The sequence below is a fragment of the Ranitomeya variabilis genome, chromosome 2 (genome assembly GCF_051348905.1).
Source record: "Ranitomeya variabilis isolate aRanVar5 chromosome 2, aRanVar5.hap1, whole genome shotgun sequence".
Lineage (NCBI taxonomy): Eukaryota > Metazoa > Chordata > Amphibia > Anura > Dendrobatidae > Ranitomeya > Ranitomeya variabilis.
The window spans coordinates 237,327,306-237,344,653 of record NC_135233.1 but is presented as its reverse complement, the minus strand read 5'-3'; the positions used below and the strand labels follow the sequence as shown (position 1 = coordinate 237,344,653).

The window sequence follows — 17,348 nt, the reverse complement described above, 5'->3', positions numbered from 1 at the left end:
GCACTTTGATCACATCATGTCTCAAGGTAATATTTCATTGTACCATTTTTATATTTAAATAACTTCTACTTTGCATCTGAAATTTTGATATTTAGCCAGAAACTTGATATACATTCAGCACTTTACTTTTTATGCTCTCCCTTAAGGTCAAAATAGGCTATTATGCCAGAACCTTGCTGCCCAGATCATTAACCAGACCTATTGGTTTACTGGCTAAACTGATTTCTTGCTGGTATTTGTTATACATTGACCTAATCTTTTTCATATGTGTGGTTGTTGCTATGGGACACATGTTTTTCTTCCCAGTGCGCAATTACTTTTTTATACTTATTTGCACTGGTTTTCCTTTAGCTGCTGTTTTTGTCTTCCAAGATCACTAATTTTGTCCGTTACTGTATGTAATAAAATTTATATTGAGTTGCAAAATAAACCCATCTTTTTGGATTTTTTGTTATATACTATTTTTCAGAATTATTCAGATACTATACTAGGATTATTTATTCAGAGATCCTCACTTTGATTTTTCCTGCCCTGACAGCACAATACAGTCCGCGTGAGCCTCAGATATGTGTCTCATCAGGATGAACTACCCCCCCCCCCCCCCCGGGGTTAACGTCTGGTGTTGAGGGTCAATGTACTGCCCGGACCCTACTTAGGGTACCGTCACACATTGAAATTTTCATCGCTGCGACGGCACGATCCGTGACGTCGCAGCGATCGTATGATCATCGCTCCAGCGTCGTAGACTGCGGTCACACGTTGCAATCACGGCGCTGGAGCGATGCCGAAGTCCCCGGGTAACCAGGGTAAACATCGGGTAACTAAGCGCAGGGCCGCGCTTAGTAACCCGATGTTTACCCTGGTTACAAGCGTAAACGTAAAAAAAACAAACCGTACATACTCACCCGTCGGTGTCCTTCAGGTCCCTTGCAGTCTGCTTCCTGCTCTGAGTGCAGCCGTACAGTGAGAGCAGAGCGCAGCACCGCTGTGATCTGCTCTCTCACTTTCCGGCCGGCACTCAGAGCAGGAAGCAGACTGCAAGGGACCTGAAGGACACCGACGGGTGAGTATGTACGGTTTGTTTTTTTACGTTTACGCTTGTAACCAGGGTAAACATCGGGTTACTAAGCGCGGCCCTGCGCTTAGTTACCCGATGTTTACCCTGGTTACAACCGAAGACATCGCTGGATCGCTGTCACACACAACGATCCAGCGATGTCAGCGGGTGATCAAGCGACGAAAGAAAGTTCCAAACGATCTGCTACGACGTACGATTCTCAGCAGGATCCCTGATCGCTGCTGCGTGTCAGACACTGCGATATCGTAACGATATCGCTAGAACGTCACGAATCGTAACGTCGTAGCGATGGAAATTTCAATGTGTGACGGTACCCTTAGTCTTGGGCATCAGTACAGATATCCTCCTCTTGACTCTGTGAAGCTTTTGAGTACACTTCTGATGACCATGGCATAGAATGTGGGAACAACTCTTCAGACTCACCCATCTGTGGTTCAGTACAGACAGTTGTACGGATGGAGAATTGGGACGCAGGGGAAAGCAAGGGTAATTTGGGTGCCACCCACCTCTGTGGACTGTACTTGGTGTGAAGTTGAAATGGAGGAAGAGGAAGAGAGGCCACTTGAAGCTGTGCTTGCCAGCCACTTGAGCACATCCTTTTCTGGGCCTCATCAACAAGGCATACCACTGTGCGTCTGTCAAAGAAAGGTGGTGGAGTAGCCCGTTCAGTACCAGAAGTTGTCAGCTGTCTTTGCATAGGACGTGATGTTGTTGGTTCACTAGTGCTTTCACAAACATTACCACTTACCCCATGTACACCTTGAACTCCAAGCCTAATCCCCCTTCCACCACAGCCTTGCTTTTTCCCAGTCATGTTGCTCAGAGAGTGTGGTAGGAGCACATTATTAGCAACAAAAAAATAGATTTTAAACTTTGCACCAGCTCTGCAAACAGCTGAATTTCAGTGTCAGTAAATGACAAAGTGACATATGGTGTGCTGAATCGCATTAGTCACAGAGGAGAGATTTTTTTGAGTGTGGATGAGGCCTGTATGACAAAGAAGATGTGCTCCAAACAATTTTAAAATTAGATCTCCCCTACTGTATGATGTTAGTAACAGAAAAATGTTTGGGGGCCTGTGGAGGAGACCTCTATAACAGACTAGAGGCTACAAATAATTTGAAAGTGAGATGTCCCCTTCTGTATGACTTTAGTGACAGAATAATTTTGGGGGGGCCTGTGAATGTGACCTCTATAACATATACTAGATGTGACAAACAACTTGTAAGTGAGATATCCCCTACTGTATGACGTTATTACAGAATAATTTTTGGGGGGCCTGTGGATGAGGCCACTATAATATATACTAGATACGACAAACAATTTGAAAGTGAGATGTCACCTACTGTATGATGTTGGTAACAGAAGAATTTTTGGGGGCCTGTGGACGAGGCCTCTATAACATACACTAAATGCTACAAACAATTTGAAATTGAGATGTACCCTACTGTATGATGTTAATAAGGCTTCTTTCACACTAGCGTCGTGTATCGCTCGTCACTATGCGACGTTGCGGCGCACCGACGCTAGCAGTGAAACGACTTCACAATGGGGGCAGCGGATGCAGTTTTACAATGCATCCGCTACCCCATTGTGAGGTGCGGGGAGGCGGGGGTGGAGTTCCGGCCGCGCATGCGCGGTCAGAAAAGACGCTGAGGACGCACAAAAAAAGTTACATGTAACGTTTTTTTGTGCCGACGGTCCGACGCAACCGTCGCATGACAGTTGCTACATGTGGCAATGCATCGCACTGCATTGCTATTTCACGTCTATGGAGAAAAAACGCATCCTGCAAGCAATTTTGCAGGATGCGTTTTTTCTACAGAACGACGCATAGCGACATGCAGTGCATGACGCTAATGTGAAAGAGGCCTAAGAGAAGAATTTTGGGGGCCTGTGGATGAGACCTCTATAACATAGACTAGATGCGACAAACAATTTGAAAGTGAGATGACCCCTACTGTATGACGTTAGTAACTGAACAATTTTTTTAGTGTGGTTGACGCCTGTATAACATAGAAGATATGCTCCAAACATTTTCAAAATTGGCTTTAGCATGCTGTATTACGTTGGTAAAACCCTGAACATTTTTTTTTTCTATTTTCAACAGCTCTGCACACATAACAATTTCACCACCACAAAATTAGAACATGGGATACGGCGGGCTGTATCATGTTTAGCAACACAAATTTTTTTTTTAATGTGCGTGAGGTCTGTAGACAGCTAAATTTTAACTCCAAAAACTTACAATATGGTGTTAGGGTTGGCAGATTGCACTAAATAAAAATAAATAATAAAGTGCAAATTGCAACCCGGGGTCCACTGTGCAGAGATGTATAACTGCTGCTAGTGAGCAATGACAGAACAAAACAGCGAGCGATTACTTGAACACACTGAGTTGACGCCACACAGTGTGAATGGAATGCTGAGTACCAAGCTTCGTTACAGCACAGAGTGGTACAGGCCAAAAGAATACAAAGTGCAATACCCTGTTAAACATCATAGGGATATGGTACGTGGATTAGACTTGCTCTGAAACTAAACATCAATCGTCAATCGCACACATAAGCGAAACAGATGCAAGCTGGAGGAAGGAACTTCTATGATGCTAGATTTCATACCCTGACTAGAGGGTTGAACTTGGCCTTTAGCTTTATTATGCTAGTCGCATACATGTAGGAAACAGGTGCTACGTCAAGAGCTACTTGCCCCCACTGATGCTCTCTGCCTGCCAACGTGTACAGTCCCAGAACTTAGACTGATTCACACAACACGCAGACAGAATGGTAGAGTATCCACACTCATTCATCATAACAATCATGATACTAGCATGCACCACTGAGACTTTTAAATGCAAGGCTCCACCCCAAACACTCATGCCCAGCCAGCTGTGACATCGCCCACAGGCCAATCCGGAGCTGCCACATCACCAGAGCAGCTGACGTCCGACCACCAATGAGAAGACGGCACATCACGGACATGCTCAGTAAGGTGATCACTGCACTTAAGAGTCCGGAGGGCAGGACTGCACCAGAACATCACTGATTCCTATAGACTTGTCTGGAGAATCAGCCATAACCAAGTAAATACCACGAGCCTGAGCAAGACGCTGGGGCTGATGTCTGTGCTGAGCAGCACCGGCCAGGGCTGAATGGGAGACCACAGCACCAGGCAATGCTTGGGATCTATCCTGCACAGTGGGAGAATCCTGACGCCTAACAAATGGGATATAGTGGGCTGTGTAACGTTTACGAACAGAAAATATTGTAATTTTTTCTTCATGTGCATGAGCTATGCAGACTGTGGAATTTCACCGGCACGCAATAACAAGGTGAGATATGGCATGGTAAATCACGGTAGCAACTGCCCAAAAAATAACAAAAAATCAGGCCCAACAGCTCAAATCAAAGAACAATGTCACTATAGCACAAAATGAGAAAGTGGGATATGGCATGCTATTTCACATTTAGCTAGTAAAAAAATAAGATTTAGAACACTATACTTGTGCAAGGAGCAAAATAGAAGCAGTGCACAACACACTTGTATGACATGTGCCCTACTGCCTTTGTCTGTGGACCTCAGTAATGGCAAAAAAAAAAATTGCTGGAAGGTCATTTTCACAGCCACATAGTACACTACCTAGCTAAACTGTCTGAGTAAGAAACAACCACCTAGCTAACTAGCTAAAATCTATCTGCTAACAGGGCCAGCATGAGAAGCAGCCTCTCTGTGCTGTTACAGTGTCATAATGGCGCTAAAACAAGATGTCCACTCTTTATATGGAGAGGGACATATGATTTCAGCATCCAATGACACAAGCCATTGTGTCAGGACATTGTGGATGTTTCCTGCGCCCTGATTGGCTAGCCAAAAAAAGGCTGCTGGAGAAAAGAGGGCAAAAGGGTTTATCCGAGATACAATTGATTAGATAGATCAGATTCTGCTCACCAATTTGAGCCGAAGGAAAGGCTCATAGATATATCCTGCTGCGGCAGATCCACCGGTCCTCGCATGACCAACAGAGGTAAAAACCCAGGGGCGGTCCTGCTGCGGTCCGGTCCGAGGGGCGTCATGGTCCAGGTCCAGCTCCTCCCATCTTCATACCATGTCGTGCTCTTCTTGTCTTCTTGCCGTGGCTCCGGCGCAGGCGTACTTTGTCTGCCCTGTTGAGAGCAGAGCAAAGTACTACAGTGCGCAGGTGCCAGGAAAGGTCAGAGAGGCCCGGCACCTGAGCCCTACAGGACTTTGCTCTGCCCTCAACAGGGCAGACAAAGTACGCCTGCGCCGGAGCCGCAGCGTGAAGACAAGAAGAGGACGTGATCGTATGAAGATGGGAGGCACCGGACCGGACCGCAGCGGGACTGCCCCTGGGTGAGTATAATCTAACCTATTTTTCTTATATTTCAGGATACATCAGGGGGCTTATCTACAGCATTACAGAATGCTGTAGATAAGCCCCTGATGCCGGAGGGCTTAGTTTATAGGCCATTTTTGGGGTGACAGATTCCCTGTAGGAGAGGATAGGAGCTGACCGGACGGTAGGGTTGGTTCATTGTGCATATGCAAGCGCCACTATCTAGACACAGTTCTAAATGTTGATAGGAGGAGGAGGGCTTCTTTAATAATGAGTTAAGAAGAGTTATTTGATTTTTCAAGATGGTATTGTGCTTGGCGGCTTAGATACATGATCTCAACCGGACATATGTACACAAAGAGTTTATTGTCAGTGAAGTGAGGAATTCTTATCTCATTAGAGAAGAATTTTCAGATATTTCAACATGTGAAACATGTGGATGTCGTACAGAATCTGATATTAAAAGTGTAAACAGTATTACATTATTAACCGACACAAGAAGTCTGTAATAGATGCCTGTAGTACAAATATACAGACGGAAGGAGTCGACCCTTCTCAATGAACCAAAGCCTCTTCCTCATATTTTCCAGCACTCCTCATACGACAACTCCACATAACAACGACGCGCTACAAAATATTAGCTACAGATCATCTCAAATCTCTATCATAAGGAAGATGGCAGGATCCTGGATAACACTATGAGTACCAATTCGTGTGGCAATCAAATCTATACCCAGATATTCTAGAATACTCTGGAAATAGGGCTAGGTCAGGTTTGCAGAACATACGGCCCGTGGGCAGCGCCGATAGATGTTGCATGGCCAACGGGCCGTATGTTGTGCAAGACGCCGATCCCTTCTTCCTATAGTTAAATGAATTCACTTCATTCAGATGCGAATACATTTCAGCACTGTGACACTGGGACTAGGGGTGGAGCAGAGCGGCTGTCAACCTCAGCCCCGGCGTGCAGTGGCGCAATGACATCAGCACCTTGTGACCTCACCACACTACTGCCGACTCAGGTTCCGCAGAATGGGTGAAGACATGGCAGGCACTGGTGAGCACTCCGTGGAGGAGCTGAAGATGAAATGTGGAAATATGCTTTCATTTTGATGAGGGGGCTGGTGGGAGGGTTGCGAAAGAGGATTATACAGAGTGTAACGCTCGCGCCGAGACTGGTTGGCGCGGGCGTCTGGGGGTGTGGCCCCACTGGGCCACAGACCAAACTTCCCTGGAAGGGCCGTAACTAAGTAGCTTCCTAGGTGTTCGCTGGAGCCTCTGATGGTGAGGTCAGACTTGTGCAGTAGAAAGCTACCAGGTACCACTCCAGTTTGGAGTCTGACTGTGGATGCTGATCCCACCAGGGACGAGACACAGGCAGGCAGGCACAGCTGTGACAATGGCTGACGGACGGGTATGGCAGAGGCCCTGACGGGCACGGCTGGCACTCTGGCAGACAGGACTGAAACTCTGGTAGGAACTGGTATACAGGCGGGTGTATGGAAACAGATATCGATATATGGAAACAGGTAGGCACCTGTTCAGACTGGAGAATATAAAGAAACAGGTAGAGACCTGTACGGCAAGTTGTTGAACGGAGGAAGAGCAAGAACGGATGCAAAGCAGAGCCACAGGAGGCGGAGTAAGAGCAGGAAGGAGAAGACGGAGCTAAGAGCAGAGAAGGAGAAGGCAGAGTTAAGAGCAGAGAAGGAGAAGGCAGAGCTAAGAGCAGGGAAGGAGAAGGTAGAGGAGGAGGCGGAGCCAAGGACGGGGCAGCTGGAGGAGGAGCCAAGAACGGAGACGCTGGAGGCGGAGCTGAGATGCTGGAGGCGGAGCCAAGAGCAGAGACGCTGGAGGCGGAGCCAACAGCGGAGACACTAGAGGCGGAGCCAAGAGCGGAGATGCTGGAGGCGGAGCCAAGAGCAAACCACAGGAGACAACGCCAAGAGCCTGAACCGCAGGAGACAAAGCCAAGAGCCAGAGGGTGCAGGACCACAGGTTGTGGCGAGCAAAGCTGAGAGGCACAGAACCACAGGTTGTGGCAGAACTGAGCAGGGAAGCACAGAGCCACAGGTAGTGGCGAACAGAGTAGAGAGATGCAGAGCCACTGATAGTGGCAAGCAGAGCAGAGAGGTAATGCAGAGGTAAACACAGCAGAGTGAGAATGGTAAACAAAGAAGGAACAGGTACGGACATAGACCAGAGTTCAGACACAGAAGTAACAGAACACAGATTCAGACCAGGGTACAACGCACCACTGGGTAGCATGCACAGAGACACAAACAGAACACAGATAAAGGCCTGTGTATTGCAGCCCTCAGAGACAGGAAACAGACACGACCTGGCAGCTCAGTAGCAAATGCTAACTGAGGGAAATAGTTTGCTCAGGCATCCTCCAATGGGTGAGGATGCCTTAAGTATCAGAGGCCACTAGGCTATTGGCCAGGGACACCTTAGGGAGGTGCACACAGTCTCAATAACAATCCAGAGTTGCTGGCGCTGCCCCCCTATGCACACAGCCAGGAAGTGTACACAGAGCAAGCGGCCATGGAGCACATGGCATGGAGATAGCAGCAGACAGATCTCACAGCATGGCACTGGGTGAGTGAGTAGATGTAACAGGCAGGTGGGGAATGGAAGGCCATGCAGTGATGCCGGCAGGGTTATTACACAGAGTTTGTAATCAAACAGCCCCCCCTTGAAGAAGCCCACGCGAAACGCGCGTAGGGGTACACGTGCGGCCGACCTGACACGGAATGGGTGAGAACTAATCACTTTATTGAATTTTCATGTATGCCTACCATAGGAGAGCATTGATAGCATAGCTTGAGACTAATAGTCATTATGACTTTTTCTATGGCTATCCTTGGTATTAGCACGCTGAAATATTAACTATTTAATTGCACGAGCACTTTATTTACGTATCGTTAAATGTTGTTTTTTACCGCGGTGTCTGGTCGGTCCGCATGTGGTGCTGCATCTGAGTCTCTGCTCTAACACAGCTTAGGTCCTTTTATATGATTTTATATGATGTTATGTATATTTAATGCCACATATGTAATTGTTTATTCAAATAAAATTCATTTGGATTTTACTCAATTTTGGTGGATTTTATCACTCCAATTTTTTCTTCTTTTTGTTAAACATTCATGTACTGACAGTGGTTCTGGCGCTGCATTCATGTACTGATGGTGGTTCTGTCACTGCATTCATGTACTGATGGTTTTTCTGGCCCTATCAGCGGATTCGGTCAGGCACCACTACACATTCATGTATTGACATTGGTTCTGATGCTGTTTTCGTGTACTGACAATGGTTCTGATTCAGCATTCGTGTACTAATGGTTGTTCTGGCGCCACACTCATGGGCTGACAATGGTTCTGATCTCGTACACATGTAGCAATCCATAACGCGCTTCATACCTATGTTAAAATGTATAAATCCTCAAAAGTTAGAAATTTGAGATTATGAAGAGGATTTCACGATTTTCTCCTCCCAAAATTCAGCTTAAAATAGTGTGTGTTCACACTGATTTATTTGAAGCAAAAACTCTTAGGAGCAAAAACTCTTCTAATCCTAAAATGGCTGTTGCACCATATAACCACACTGGAATATGTGCCCCAATTGTACTACTTGATATGGCACACCAACGAAATGAAAAAGCATTAAATAATAAATTGTTTAATAGTAATAATAATAGTCTGGTGCATCTAAATGATAATCCAACTATATCCTGCTAATTCATACACTCAATGTGTTTCAGAGGATATACTAGTTCTCATAGGTAAATTATTTTGCCCATTCTGATCTAACTGCTTTCAGCATATCATGAACAGATTAAAAATATTAATAAATATCAATTAATTTGTATTTATATTAGCCATGAAGTTGGCGGTTCCCACGGGATATTTTTGAGCTATGGGGAGACATATTCTTATTCAGTCAGTATTTACTGCAGTCACTTCTGATTCCGGCATACAATGTGTTAATATGGCATGAGATCTCATTCGGCTAGCTTATATCATGGGAGCAACAGGATGGGGCTGTAACGCTGACGAAGATGGACGTGATCTTTCAAAATGTGTTGGTTTTTGGCCCCAGCCAGGCTCCTTAGCTTGGTGACGTCACACTCTGCCGAACGCTGTCGGCCATTTTTTCCGAGCATCCAGCAACGACGCCGGCCGGGGCACCTCTGGCTCTGCACAGCTCTCGTGCTTATCTCGGTTAGACACAGGAGTGTCAAACACCACCACTTACCCATCACCTTTATTTTCTGGACGATATCTGATGACCGGGTATTCAATCTAAAGCTAGGTAAGCGCCCGGATAATTTATATAGCAGGTTGAAACCTGCTTCATTGCACACTAGTGCTAGCACTGTGGCTAAGTGTTTTTATCCTCTGAAACACATTGAGTGTATGAATAAGCGGGATATAGTTGGATTATCATTTAGATGCACCAGATTATTATTATTACTATTAATCGATTTATTATTTAATGCTTTGTCATTGCGTTGGTGTGCCATATCAAGTAGTGCAATTGGGGCTCATATTCCTGTGTAGTTATATGGTGCAACCGTCGCTTTAGTACTGGCCTTTTACCTTTAGCGCGATATATACTTTTATCCATTGAATTTTAAATTTTTGACAGAGTCGGCACAGTATTTGTCTTGATATCAGCGGCTTCAAGGCTTCTTTTAATTAGCGCCAGTCTGTTTCGTATTTTTGACTCTTCTAATCCTCCTCAAATACTCAAAACTTGATTCTGGTGATACACTAATGTAGTGATTTTGGTTCTAGTAATGTATTCATGTAAGTACCCCTTAAATTATTTTTCGGCCCTTGGGATTGGTTCAGTATAGCAATGTGGCCTTTGGACAAAAAAATGTTGAAACAACTTAAAAAAACAAGAACTTACAGTAAGAGCTCACTTAGTTCCATGTTAAAATGAGTAAACCTAGTTAGCATAGTTGACTCCCTGGGAACCCCTGTATTAAGAGCTGTGGAATATTTTTGCTAAACAATGTTACCTTACCATAGTGTGAAGAACTTAAGGAATACTTTGGTTTTGAGCCTAAAGGTACCTTCACACGAAACGACATCGCTAGCGATCCGTGACATTGCAGCGTCCTCGCTAGCGATATCGTTTAGTTTGACACGCAGCAGCGATCAGTATCTTGCTGTGATGTCGCTGGTCGCTGAATAAAGTCCAGAACTTTATTTGGTCGTCCGATCGCCGTGTATCGTTGTGTTTGACAGCAAAAGCAACGATACCAGCGATGTTTTACACTGGTAACCAGGGTAAACATCGGGTTACCAAGCGCAGGGCCGCGCTTAGTAACCCGATGTTTACCCTGGTTACCAGCGTAAAAGTAAAAAAAACAAACAGTACATGCTCACCTGCGCGTCCCCCAGCGTCTGCTTCCTGACACTTACTGAGCGCCGGCCCTAAAGTGAAAGTGAAAGCACAGCGGTGACGTCACCGCTGTGCTGTTAGGGCCGGAGCTCAGTCAGTGTCAGGAAGCAGACGCTGGGGGACGCGCAGGTGAGTATGCAGTGTTTGTTTTTTTTACTTTTACGCTGGTAACCAGGGTAAACATCGGGTTACTAAGCGCGGCCCTGCGCTTAGCAACCCGATGTTTACCCTGGTTACCCGGGGACCTCGGCATCGTTGGTCGCTGGAGAGCGGTCTGTGTGACAGCTCCCCAGCGATCAAACAGCGACGCTGCAGCGATCGGCATCGTTGTCGCTATCGCTGCAGCGTCGCTTCGTGTGAAGGTACCTTAAGACAACATTCTCTTGACAGCCCCTTTAGGCTTTTTTAATGGACAGTCCATTTTGTTAGAAGGTTTCCCTATGGATAAGAAGAGTATGAGTTGTGACTTCCAGACATCAGCTTTGATCTCTCAGGGAAAGTCACTTGCAAGATTTACATTTCCCTGGAGAATTGAAGCATTACAAGAAAAATATTAGGCTGGCCATGGATAGTAAGGATTCAAAGTAAAAGCTGCTATTTCTAGTTGATCTATACTCTCACTGATAGTTGAGGGATTGGAACATGAACCAAGAACATGAATCGCCTATAAGAAAAATAAATCAGACGGCCACTTTAAGGCCTCTTTCACATTTCCGTCGGTACAAGGCTGTCACAAACCGTCGGCCTGACGTACCAACGGACGTTGGGCAAATAGTGCACAACGTGGCAGCGGATGCAGTTTTCAGACGCATCCGCTGCCCATTATGAATTCCGGGGAGGAGGGGGCGGAGTTCCGGCCTCGCATGGGAGGTCAGAAATGGCGGTTTTGACAGACGAAAAAACGTTACATTGAACGTTTTTTCGTCACGACGGGCCGCAAAATCACGACGCATCCGTTGCACGATGGATGCGATGTGTGCCCATTCGTCGCAATCCGTCGTCAATAAAAGTGAATGGCAAAAAAACGCATCCTGCGGGCACATTTGCAGGATCCGTTTTTTTGCCAAAACGACGGATTGAGAGGGATGGCAAAAAACGGAAGTGTGAAAGAGGCCTACGAAAGCATAAAAGAGGACTAATAGAAAATTGGTCTGATGAAATCTTTTACAAGTTCTAGGAATGACAATTGTTTTTTATACCTTGAGATAGGCACTAGTCTGGCGCAGAAACACTTTAGTATTAAGAAATTATTTGGAATCGCAAGGTTTAGAATTTTCTCATCTCTAATAAACAAACAAGGAGTTACAATGAAATTAATTGGGGAGATATTTATTTTGGGTGGAGATACCTTTACACGGTCACTTATTAGGCGCTTTGGTCCTGTCATATAGCAAATACTATAGTAAGGTGTACGACCTCACAATCACATTGTGCCTCCGGTCTGTATTGAGTAACAGGACAAAGCTCAGTTAGAAGAAAGTAGATCAGCAACCATCATGAGGACGTCTGTCGGGATCGCACTTTATTCTCTCCTCTGCTCCGCTGTGTTCTCTACAGAAATCCCATGTCCAGGTCAGATCATTTCACCCTCCGATTCTTATATTAATCTGTGATTAGAATACGATGTACAGAACTATGACAACTACTCATTATTTTACTTCCAAAAACAGAGGTTGTCACGCTGAGATAAATAAGAGATAAATAATGATTTACGATGGTTCCATTGTTTTGTTTTGGTTTTCTTTGGACCAGATGTTCCAACTATTGCAGACAGATGGAAAAGTAGTCTGGACCTTTTGCAAGGATGTCAAGGCATTGATGGGGAACCAGGACCAGATGGACAATCAGGAGTGCGCGGACCATTAGGTACTCTTGTGAGAAAAGTTTTACTTCTATATATCAGATATAAATGAGGAGTACATGAGACCAACACTACAGTGAAAATGGTCTTTTAACATACGTATATTGGGTCGACATATATACATTAGGATATCACACAATTGGTGGTCATTTCAAAGACGTGACACATTTTTCGCCATGTAGCAGAAGTAACATGGTAGTCCGATGGTAAGGATGGTTACTCTATACTCTTGACATCCTGGGATTATATGAAATCTTCTTGTTCATTTTATTATCACAGGTGACATAGGAAGTCCAGGAACAACAGGTCTCCCAGGTCCAACAGGTAAGAGACACTTGGGATTAGAATCATCTACCATTGACCGTGAGAGGCGAGATTCTCCATTTGGGATAATCACAGTACAACGAAGGGTATTTATCATTAAAGATGTCTGCGCTGAGAGAAGGAGCCTTCAGTGTTCATCCTTGGCTCACCTGATTGGTAGGAAGGATGCAAAATAGTTGGTGTTAGCAGCGGGTTAATCAGCGTGATGTCCACAACGAGCAACAGAGAATGTTCATTTATTAAGAACTAAGAACATTCAGCATACAACATGAGAACAGGATCAATCTGGTTTCTGAGAGAGAGATATGCTGTTACTTTCAGTTTCAGTTGCAGACACTAGAAATTAGTGATGTGTCGTTTGTGAACGAGCCGACACAAAGAGCCGGCTCCCTGCTGTGAACGATGGGAGCCGGCACACCAGTGAGAGCCACTAAAATTCCTGAATGGCTCTCACTGGGCGTAAAATCCCGGACTTCGGAAGGCGTAACTCCGCCCACCTGAGCAAAACCCCGCCCACTCTTCAATTTAACTGGCTGCTGAGAAGTGGGCGGAGTTTCTGCGGTGGGTGGGCGGAGTTTCGGACGCCCGAACATATAGTCAATAGGGATCCAAAAAGAGCCGATTCGTGAGCCGAAAGAGCCGGCTCTTTTTGGTGAGCGGAGCCATGAGAGCCGGATCACCAAAAAGAGCCGGACTGCCCATCACTACTAGAAATTTGCTCACAGGGAAGGAGGAGGAGCATCCTGTGGACTCCTTTTTTTTTTTTTCTTTTAAACTTTGTTAACAGATGAACAATATGCATGCAGACATAAAAATCACATCATATTAAACAGACAATAGTTGTTGCAATACATACAGATCAATATGCATTAGGCCAACATCCCCACTCAACAACTACTTATTCTGTCAGTCCCATAGTGGTTCTCAATTCTTGGAACCTAGGTTGTGGCAATGGCTTGGTCAAAATATCAGCTAACATTTTATCAGTTTCACAATAAACAAACTGAATTACGCCACGATCTATCAAATCACGTATATGATGACATCTGACGTCGATGTGCTTAGTTCTAGCACTGATTTTTTCACTGCATGCAAGTTTAATGCATCCTTGGTTGTCCTCATACATCACTGTTGGCTGAGTTAACGGTTTACCAAGATCATCCATCAGTTGTCTTAGCCAAATGATCTCCTGACTTGCATAGGCTGCAGCTTCTGTAGATGACAAAGCAACAGATACTTTTTTTCTACTAGACCAGGAGATTGAACTTTCTCCAAGTTTAAATACGTATCCGCTTGTGGATTTACGATCTTGCGAATCACCAGTCCAATCTGAGTCAACATAGCCAGTGAGTTTTAGATTTCCTGCTGCAGATATTTTAAAATTTACACCTTGTGTCCCTTTTAAATATTGGAGAACTCTTTTAATGGCATTCCAGTCCTTTTGGCGCGGTTTCTCCACATATCTGCACAATATTCCAACTGCTGTTGTAATATCCGGTTGAGTCATAGTTGAGATATATAGAAGTGCCCCCACTGCCTGTCGATATTTCTCATTGTTAGGCAACAGGTCACCTTCTTCCAGTTTCAGGTAGGATGATTCCATTGGCGTTGATACACCTTTGGCCTCCGTCATTCCGAACTGATCCAAAATTGAATTAACCCCTTCACCCCCAAGGGTGGTTTGCACGTTAATGACCGGGCCAATTTTTACAATTCTGACCACTGTCCCTTTATGAGGTTATAACTCTGGAACGCTTCAACTGATCTTGGCGATTCAGACACTGTTTTCTCGTGACATATTGTACTTCATGATAGTGGTAAAATTTCTTCGATATAACTTGTGTTTATTTGTGAAAAAAACGAATATTTGGTGAAAATTTTGAAAATTTCGCAATTTTCCAACTTTGAATTTTTATGCCCTTAAATCACAGACATACAGTGGGGCAAAAAAGTGTTTAGTCATTCAGCAATAGTGCAAGTTCCACCACTTAAAAAGATGAGAGGCGTCTGTAATTTACATCATAGTTAGACCTCAACTATGGGAGACAAACTGAGAAAAAAAATCCAGAAAATCACATTGTCTGTTTTTTTATCATTTTATTTGCATATTATGGTGGAAAATAAGTATTTGGTCAGAAACAAAATTTCATCTCAATACTTTGTAATATATCCTTTGTTGGCAATGACAGAGGTCAAACGTTTTCTGTAAGTCTTCACAAGGTTGCCACACACTGTTGTTGGTATGTTGTTGGCCCATTCCTCCATGCAGATCTCCTCTAGAGCAGTGATGTTTTTGGCTTTTCGCTTGGCAACACAGACTTTCAACTCCCTCCAAAGGTTTTCTATAGGGTTGAGATCTGGAGACTGGCTAGGCCACTCCAGGACCTTGAAATGCTTCTTACGAAGCCACTCCTTCGTTGCCCTGGCGGTGTGCTTTGGATCATTGTCATGTTGAAAGACCCAGCCACGTTTCATCTTCAATGCCCTTGCTGATGGAAGGAGGTTTGCACTCAAAATCTCACGATACATGGCCCCATTCATTCTTTCATGTACCCGGATCAGTCGTCCTGGCCCCTTTGCAGAGAAACAGTCCCAAAGCATGATGTTTCCACCACCATGCTTTACAGTAGGTATGGTGTTTGATGGATGCAACTCAGTATTTTTTTTCCTCCAAACACGACAAGTTGTGTTTCTACCAAACAATTCCAGTTTGGTTTCATCAGACCATAGGACATTCTCCCAAAACTCCTCTGGATCATCCAAATGCTCTCTAGCAAACTTCAGACGGGCCCGGACATGTACTGGCTTAAGCAGTGGGACACGTCTGGCACTGCAGGATCTGAGTCCATGGTGGCGTAGTGTGTTACTTATGGTAGGCCTTGTTACATTGGTCCCAGCTCTCTGCAGTTCATTCACTAGGTCCCCCCGCGTGGTTGTGGGATTTTTGCTCACCGTTCTTGTGATCATTCTGACCCCACGGGGTTGGATTTTGCGTGGAACCCCAGATCGAGGGAGATTATCAGTGGTCTTGAATGTCTTCCATTTTCTAATTATTGCTCCCACTGTTGATTTCTTCGCTCCAAGCTGGTTGGCTATTGCAGATTCAGTCTTCCCAGCCTGGTGCAGGGCTACAATTTTGTTTCTGGTGTCCTTTGACAGCTCTTTGGTCTTCACCATAGTGGAGTTTGGAGTCAGACTGTTTGAGGGTGTGCACAGGTGTCTTTTTATACTGATAACAAGTTTAAACAGGTGCCATTACTACAGGTAATGAGTGGAGGAAAGAGGAGACTCTTAAAGAAGACGTTACAGGTCTGTGAGAGCCCGAAATCTTGATTGTTTGTTTCTGACCAAATACTTACTTTCCACCATAATATGCAAATAAAATGATAAAAAAAACAGACAATGTGATTTTCTGGATTTTTTTTTCTCAGTTTGTCTCCCATAGTTGAGGTCTACCTATGATGTAAATTACAGACGCCTCTCATCTTTTTAAGTGGTGGAACTTGCACTATTGCTGAATGACTAAATACTTTTTTGCCCCACTGTATGTCACGCAAAATACTTAATAAGTAACATGTCCCACATGTCTACTTTACATCAGCACAATTTTGGAACCAAAATGTTTTTTTGTGACGGAGTTATAAGGGTTAAAAGTTGACCAGCAATTTCTCATTTTTACAACACCATTTTTTTTTAGGGACCACATCTCATTTGAAGTCATTTTGAGGGGTCTATATGATAGAAAATACCCAAGTGTGACACCATTCTAAAAACTGCACCCCTCAAGGTACTCAAAACCACTTTCAAAAAGTTTATTAACCCTTCAGGTGTTTCACAGGAATTTTTGGAATGTTTAAATAAAAATAAACATTTAACTTTTTTTCACACAAAATTTATTTCAGCTCCAATTTGTTTTATTTTACCAAGGGTAACAGGAGAAAATAGACCCCAAAATTTGTTGTACAATTTGTCCTGAGTACGCTGATACCCCATATGTGGGGGTAAACCACTGTTTGGGCGCATGGCAGAGCTCGGAAGGAAAGGAGCGCCATTTGACTTTTCAATGCAAAATTGACTGGAATTGAGATGGGATGCCATGTTGCATTTGGAGAGCCCCTGATGTGCCTAAACATTGAAACCCCCCACAAGTGACACCATTTTGGAAAGTAGACCCCCTAAGGATCTTATCTAGATGTGTGGTGAGCACTTTGACCCAACAAGTGCTTCACAGAAGTTTATAATGCAGAGCCGTAAAAATAAAAAATCATAATTTTTCACAAAAATGATCTTTTTGCCCCCAATTTTTTATTTTCCCA

General features: G+C 44.4%; 1 protein-coding gene across 2 annotated transcripts in view; it reads left to right on the top strand.

The window, feature by feature from the left end:
• Nucleotides 1-4,239: 4,239 nt before the first annotated feature.
• LOC143805193 (ficolin-1-B-like) overlaps nt 4,240-17,348 on the top strand; it is a 29,332-nt gene continuing 16,223 nt past the window's right edge. The window contains exons 1-4 of one of the 2 annotated variants that reach the window (XM_077284168.1): nt 4,240-4,409; nt 12,305-12,419; nt 12,600-12,713; nt 12,988-13,032. In XM_077284168.1, coding sequence (XP_077140283.1) covers nt 4,359-4,409; nt 12,305-12,419; nt 12,600-12,713; nt 12,988-13,032 — 325 coding nt within the window. In that variant the 5' untranslated portion in view covers nt 4,240-4,358. Of the gene's footprint in view, nt 4,410-9,609; nt 9,747-12,304; nt 12,420-12,599; nt 12,714-12,987; nt 13,033-17,348 lie in introns of those variants that run through there. The other variant, XM_077284169.1, reaches the window with a different exon arrangement.